General features: G+C 45.5%; 1 protein-coding gene across 1 annotated transcript; it reads left to right on the forward strand.

Annotated features, from left to right (window-relative positions):
• The first annotated feature begins 3,891 nt into the window (after positions 1–3,891).
• Positions 3,892–4,831, forward strand: LOC123134328 (NDR1/HIN1-like protein 2). The gene has a single exon (XM_044553597.1). The coding sequence runs from the start codon at positions 3,995–3,997 to the stop codon at positions 4,580–4,582; it is 588 nt and encodes a 195-aa protein (XP_044409532.1). The 5' UTR covers positions 3,892–3,994; the 3' UTR covers positions 4,583–4,831.
• The last annotated feature ends 3,121 nt before the right edge of the window (positions 4,832–7,952 follow it).

The following is a 7,952-nucleotide window of genomic DNA, read 5'->3' on the forward strand; positions in this document are numbered from 1 at the left end:
AACAGAAAGATGGAAGAAGAGGAAGAAGAGGAGAACAAAGCTAAAAATAGGAAATTACAAGGAGATCTGGATGATAAACCTGTAACAAACCATGGCACATCAATCCAGGTCAGACCCCTAGCAACCAAATATCCTAAATTTCACATGATTGTGTCCTGCAGATCACTACTTCTCAAGTAATCTAATGCCCACCGGATCAACATGATCAGACTAACACTAAAAATAATAAGAGTAGGGATTAAAGTATGTTATGACTAATAAAAGTTTGAATCGCATCTACACCAGTTACATTGAACTTTGCACAAAAAACATGGGGAAAATCCACTTCTGCCTAGTGTAACTCATATTCAGATGTACTGTAAAACATGGGAGAAGTAACTAATAAAGCTTAGAAGTTAGAATCACAGTCACATTGAACTTAGAGTAGAGACTACAACACATGAAGAGGCAAAACTTACAGTGAATTTGGCACGAAAATACATCCTGAGTATAATTAAGTGAAGAACCTGTACACTGTAAAAGAATGTAAGCGACACTGTGAAAACAACAGGTACTGCCTACTAATACTTTTGATTGCTGACTTGAGATTATAACCTATCCTAACACAAACTAAACTGAAAATTGAAGTACAAAAGTAAGTCCTAACTATTGTAACTTCAGAGTGCTGCAAGTGTAAAAAATCAACAAGGAAATTTAGTGAGACCGTAATGACAAACCTGTAGTTTATTTGCTTGAGGAGTTTGAGGTTTTCGTCCTTTGGATCAATTCTGGTCAAGAACTGCCGGTGCCTAATACATCATCAAGAATTTTGGTATCCTGTGACACTTCAGAAGCAAAAAAAGCTAAAACCGCTCACAAAGTACAGTGAACCAAAGAAGTCATTCTCGTTGCATCCGGGGAACAGCATGCGGTTCGCAGTGACGGAGGCTGCCGAGCCGTGGTCATAGAGCCAATGGCCGACCACTGCACCCGCCGCACATGACGAACCAGGCCTCCTTGCCCGCGCCCCGGCGTACGGCGCATCGGCCGGAGCCACGAATGCTCGTGTAGTGGCACCTTCTCATCAACTTCGCCGATGTACCACCACGGCGGCAGGGGCATGGCGCTGTCTAGCCCGGCAGCAGCGCACGGAGCTGATCCCAGTAGGGCGCATTCGTGTACACGTCGCACTCGAGCGCCTGGGTGTATGAGTCGACGACGGCGCGGAAGGCCGCGAGGAGGTCCGGATCGAAGAGGATCCATGATTTGAGGCCACTTAATCAATTTCCACCTCTCTAACAATTGTGAACGGGAGCTGGGAAAGGAAAGAGAATGGTAGAAAGGAAGGGTATTGACGTCCCTGAGTGGGTTTCCAATTCTCTGTTTATTTCCTTCCTTTCTTTAGTGCGTGAGATCGAGGGCAGGGGTAGCCCCTGAGTGGGTTTCCATTTCTTGGTTTATTTCCTTCCTTTCTGCGTGAGATCCATGTTTATGTTGGATGGGTGGAGTAATTGATTATAAACTGTTGTTTATGGAAGCTTTTTGTGAAGGATGGAAGGTTTTTTTTTTTTTTTGAGATGAAAGGATGGAAGGATTGGTGTGTTATATGGAAGGGTGGGATTGATGGAAGGATGAAAGGATTGGTTTGGTTTTTCTGGGTATGAATTAAAACCGGTCTTGGTTTTCGGAGGAAGGAAAAAAATCGGTGGGAGGTAGATCGCCTGGTGGGGTGGGGGATCCATGGAAGGGTGGAAAGGAACGAAATGAACGACCGACCTACGTACGGAGACATAGGAATAGAGATTAATAAACTGGGCCATTAAGATGGGTTGCGTACACTTCGTGATGTTTTGGAAGCTGATGAAAATAATAAACAAGAAACTTAAAAAATAAAAACAGAAACTTGGAAAGTACACTTCCGTCTCATAATGTAAGACTTTTTGTAAACTAACATATAGCTTGCAAAAAACATATTGACTGCACCGACTTTGCTCAAACAAATTGGACGCATAATCTGCTTGATTCTAAGGAGAAAAATATGATTGTGGGCCCTAACTAATCAGCTGGTTGTCAAATTGATTGTTCCTTAACGGTTCAGAAAGCGAAGACTTATCTTTTTTTTTTCAAATACGCATGAGTGTGTGTATCATATATTAAAGAGGATAGGAAAGACTCCCTCCACGGTTTTGGTTACAGTTTAATTACAAGCGACCTAACAGCCACCTCCACCATAATAATTGTCCTATGCTGACTACACACTACTCGCCCATGTTGCCAACCTCAGCTACACCGCGTAGCAGGCCTGCCTGAATCCGTATTCGTCCCTCGTCAACAATCCGATGTAAAACTTGTCGTGTAGAAGGCACAGCTCTGTCGAACACCACGACATTGTTGTGTTTCCAAATTTCCCACAAGACGAGGAGGCACATGGCACTGACCGCCCTCCGATGCTCTCCGCTCTCTTCCTGCCTGATGCACCAGTCAGGTAGTGCCTCCTGCAGTAGTGGGGCCCTTTCCGGCTTTGCCATAGTCTTGTAAATCCGTGTCCAGATCTCATGGGAATGACACAACCAATCATGATGTGATTCATGGTGTCCTCGTGCTGGTCACACAACGGGCAGACGCTTTGGTCCGATAGTCCCCTCCTTGCTAATCTGTCGGACGTCCAGCATCAGTCCTTGATGGCAAGCCATGCAAAGAAGCGACACTGGTTGGGTGCCCTGGACTTCCATGTAAACACAGCTGTAAGCGCCACTTCCAGCCAATTTGCTAATCTGAGTGCTCCTATTTTTTCAAATTTAGACTTTAGCAAAGGACAGGAGACAAATCGCCTCAAGAGCTCCTATATAGCCACTAGCACAACCTACTTTTTTTCCTTTTATTATACATTTCCAGAAATATGTGGTTATTTAATACTTCCTTCGTCCCAAAAAAATATATAGAAAATAATATAAAATGTTATTACAATCGATATCATCTAAACATATGGTCACAATCCATTTGAATAATGGAAAATATTCATATATTGCAAACAATGGGATATGCTCATACACCTGATTATAAATGTTCATATATTTCAAATGAAATATATATCTCATGTATAGAAGAAAGTATTCATCATTTGAAAAAAGAGTTCGTCTGTATTTCAAAAGAGTTGTTCAGGCACGTCTGGATACATTCATAAGCTTAAAAAAGATCATTCATTTTTCTTGCAAAAAAAAGATCGTTTATTTGCTCAGAAAAGGAATTCCTGCTAATCCTGGTAGCTTTGGACTCTGCTTTGGAGATTTCAGATGCAAAAATGCTACACCTACGGACAACTTCTACGTAACCTACGTAATCCCTTTCCCACTAATCAAAACTGCCCCCCCCCCCCCCCCCCCCCCCCCCCCCATTTCAAGGGTGAGCCCGCGTCCTCAACTAATGGCCAATAAATATCTGCCAACTCAGCTCATACGTAAGATACGTAACAAATATTACGTAGGTGTAGCATTGCTCTTTCAGATGGATGAATATCAGGAAGGCGCGAGACCTTTCTCCCGAGTCCTCCGCATTCTTGGTTCTTCCGTAAACCCCAGTCTTTCGATCCAAAAGTAAAAAAAGTTCCACATGTGATGTGAGCGCACCATTCGTGGGCTGTCAATATGCTTTCCCTTTCCTTGCCGCACATCGATTCCTACGGAGTAGGAGTGAGCCAGAAGGATTCCAAAACCAAAGCTCCTTCCGAACTCACGACGAATTGACCGCTGCCTGTGAAAGAACTCGTTGCACCACCACCACGGCTGGCGGCTCGTCGCATGCACAACGTACCAAAACCGCCTGCTACTCCAACCACAGGCTGTGACAACTGACAACCTCCCCTCGCTACTCAAAGCATCGCCCTGCAGCTCACTATATAGAGACGCGGCGACGCAATCCGTTTCCAACAAGCCAAGACACAGGACCTCTCTCCCACGGCATAGAATCTAGCTAGCTCAAGCAGTGCATCGTCTTAAGCTCCGGGACGAAGGCAGGGATGGCGGGGCCACTCAGCGCCACGCGGCGCACGCGTCCGACGCCGGCGCAGTGCATCGCGGCGACGCTGTTCGCGCTGCTCGTCGTCGTCGCCATCATCGTCATCATCTGGCTGGCGGTCCGGCCCGGGAAGCTGCACCTCTCCGTCGACCACGCGGCGGTCCGCGGCTTCAACTTCACTTCGGGGGGCGCGCTGCAGGGCACCTTCGCCCTCGTCCTCCGCGCCTACAACCCCAACAAGCGCACCGCCGTGTACCGCTCGCTCGACGTCGGGGTGTGGTACGGCGACACGTACCTGGGCGGCGCCAAGGTGCCGGGGTTCCGCCAGCCGCCGCACAACGAGACGAGGATCGTCGTGGCGGCCCCCGCGGCGCGGGAACCGCTGCCGCAGGACGTGGAGCGGGAGATGAAGAAGGACCGGTCCGCCGGGAGGCTGCCGCTGGACGTGCACGTCCGAGGCAAGGTGTGGTTCAAGTACGGTCTGGTGAGGACGCGGCGGTACAAGGTGCGCGCGAGCTGCCCGCTGGTGCCCGTCGACTTCGCCTCGCCCAGCTCCTTCGACCGGGTCTACTGCCACGTGCATATCTGAGTGGTACGTACGTGGTGCAGGTGCAGGGCCGCGCGACGGGGAGCCCGGGCACGTACATATTATACGGTGTGTGTTTGCTTGTGTGGTGTCTTTGGTCTGAGGATTCGTTCCCCATGCTTTGGGTTATTGGTTTGATACATGTTGTTCTTAATCAATCTTCGTTTGTATTACGGTTGGGTTTGTGTATTCTTTGATGTAACTAATCAGACCTCCCATGGATTGTCACACATTTAAGTGCCAAATTCTTTATGGAAAATTGCAAGTGTATGACTATACACGACACATGGCTATCCCTTTTTTCTCTCCTCTAATAAGAACATCAAGCATATCATTTTCGTGCAACTTCTCCGAGCTCACCGCCCACATACACCAACTTTAGCCCACTGGAAATCATCATCTTTTTCAGCCTCTTCTACCAAGAGAATGTTCCTTCTTGCATTGGATTTGGACCATACCAGCCTACCAGGGGCTAACACGTGCTTCATCGCATCGTTCTTGTTCTTGCGGTGTTTTTTTCATTCATATATCGTGTGGGGCTGCTGTTGGAGACTGTATTTGTTCTGAGATGGGTGTGAAGTTGTTTGTTGTATGATTGTGGTGTCCTTACATGTTTAAGGAGTCGGTGTTAGCCGATGATGGTTATGTGGGCCCCTTGGGAGCTCATACTTCATGTTGAAACCATAGAAGTGCTTCTACAACTTACATGACTGGCCAATGAAGTTCCCGCTTGTTCAGCTCAGCTCCTTGCCCCGCTCGCTCACGCGGAATAACCGGCTATCATATTTACTTTACTTAATTGAATAGTTCGGTCAATAAAAAAGATGTACACTAGTTTGAAAAAATCTTGAATTTTTAATTTTTAAAAACATGAATTTTAAAAATAGTGTGGATTTGAAAAAAGGTTCGCTAATTTTTAAAAATATAGATATTGTAAAAAATTCATGAACTTTATAAATACTCATGAATTAAAAAATATTCAAGAATTTGTTTTTAATAATAATAAAAATATGCATGTTTTTCAAATGTTCGCAAATTTTAATTAATATGCATAAATTGAAATGTAAAAATGAAAAGAGGAGAAAACAGAAAAAAAACATGAAGAGGAAAGAGGGGAAAACAAAAGAGAAATGATTAAAAAGCAGTAGAAAGACACAGAGAAGAAATAAAAAGAAAAAAAACCAGGTAGTATCTTCTCAATACCGGGAAAACCGGTCGGCCCATGACTAATACTTCTGCTTTTACCCCGCACGACGTGCGCGAAATGCAGGCGCCACAACCTCCTCCTCTTGAGAAAAGAACCTACATTCCTCCGCCTCCCATCAACGCCGCCACTGATCTGCCTCGTCTCCGGTGGCCCTAGGGCCATGGAGGCACGGTGGACCCCAACCCTTGCCGACAGGAGGGATTCTGCTCCGTTTTCTTGGTGTTTTCGTGAGTTCTTTTAGGGTTTGTGTCCTACTCAGGAAGGCGAGACGGTGGCAACCCACTGAAGATGGAATAAGGTTCTCCCAGTCCGGCCCTGTTCCGGTGATGCGCTAGCGTCATCGGAGGGCGTGTGGAGGTGTGTCTCCGGTAAATCTTGAGGGATTCGGTCGGTGCTGGTTTTCGGTGGATCCGCTTGGATCTAGTTTTGTTCATTCTCGTTCATGTGTCTACAGGTTGGATTCCTTCGATCTATACTTCACTTCTTCGGCAACGGTTGTTGTTCTGGTGCGTTGGTCTTGTGGGACCTTAGCATGACAACTTTTCAACTGTGAACTACGACAAGTTTGGCCCGGCTCCAGTGAGGGAGGGGTGATACCGACGAGTCTTCGGCTTGCTCCAGTGCATGTAGTCGTCACTAGGTGATCTGCGGACACGGATGTCATTTTTGTTATTTTTGTGTTCTTTGTACTACCATACTATGATGAATAGATCAGAAGTTTTCCAACAAAAAAGAAAATACTTGTGCATTACTCTCAATCAGTGACACACATCCTTACAGGCGAAGTTCATAGCAACCCCACAGTCTCTAACGCACGAGGACGCCACAATTCTAGGAGATTAAGGGTAACTTCAACGCACAACCCCAAACGAACGTTTGTTTTGTCCAAATTTCGCCCGTTTGGGGATGGTAACTGGGCGGTGTCCGTTCAGATTTGTGGATGCGCCGATCGTGCGTCCAACGCGCGGTCGCATTTCGGCCGCATCTCGTCCGACGGAGGCCCTATGCATTCTTTGAACTAAAATGAGGAATAGCAAATAGTTTACAATCAAATAGTTCCACATCTGAAAAGTCTTAGAACCCAATTGGAATAAAAAATAATATCAAATAGTCTTACAACCCAATCAAAAAAATTGCATGGAAATTGAATCGATAGATCTACTGGTTGCCAATGTGAGCTCACATGTGCTCAACCAAGTCATCCTCGAGCTGCATATGAGTCTACCAATCACGCATTTCACGATGAAATTGGACAAACCGTTCAAAGGTTGCACGAGGTTGGTGCTCAGGCTCGACATTTTCACCTTGAAAATCAAACCCTTGGTCGTAGATGCTATCACCATGCTCATCCTCCATGATCATGTTGTGCATGATCACACAAGCAGTCATCACCTCTGAAGCTCCTGAGTGCTCCATGTCAATCCAGGGTTTCAAGCGATACCCCGTGAGATTGAAGCACACCAAAAGTACACTCCACATCCTTCCTAACACTCTCTTGCATTTGGGCAAATCTATGTCTCTTCTCTCCTTACGGATTGGGTATGGTCTTCATAGGAGTTGACCACTTAGGATAGATATGTTCGAAATATGCCCTAGAGGCAATAATAAATTGTTTATTATCATATTTCCTTGTTCATGATAATCGTTTATTATCCATGCTAGGATTGTATTGATTGAAACTCAGATACATGTATGGATACATAGACAACAACGTGTCCCTAGTGAGCCTCTACTAGACTAGCTCGTTGATCAAAGAAGGCTATGGTTTTCTAGCCATAGACATGTGTTGTCATTTGATAATGGGATCACGTCATTAGGAGAATGATGTGATGGACAAGACCCAAACTATAAACATAGCATATGATCGTATCAAGTTTATTGCTATTGTTTTCTGCATGTCAAGTATATATGTTCCTATGACCATGAAATCATGCAACTCACTGACACCGGAGGAATACCTTGGTGTACCAAACTCGCAACGTAACTGGGTGACTATAAAGGTATTGTACAGGTATCTCCGAGGTTGTCTGTTGAGTTGGCAAATGGATCAAGACTGGGATTTGTCACTCTGTATGACATAGATGTATCTCTGGGCCCTCTCGGTAATACAACATCACAAGAAGCTTGCAAGCAATGTGACTAATGAGTTAGCCACAGGATCTTGTA

The sequence above is a fragment of the Triticum aestivum genome, chromosome 6B (assembly GCF_018294505.1).
Source record: "Triticum aestivum cultivar Chinese Spring chromosome 6B, IWGSC CS RefSeq v2.1, whole genome shotgun sequence".
Lineage (NCBI taxonomy): Eukaryota > Viridiplantae > Streptophyta > Magnoliopsida > Poales > Poaceae > Triticum > Triticum aestivum.

Excerpts from the sequence above, each read along its gene's own strand:
- LOC123134328 (XM_044553597.1), top strand. The coding sequence starts at position 3,995 with ATGGCGGGGCCACTCAGCGCCACGCGGCGCACGCGTCCGACGCCGGCG.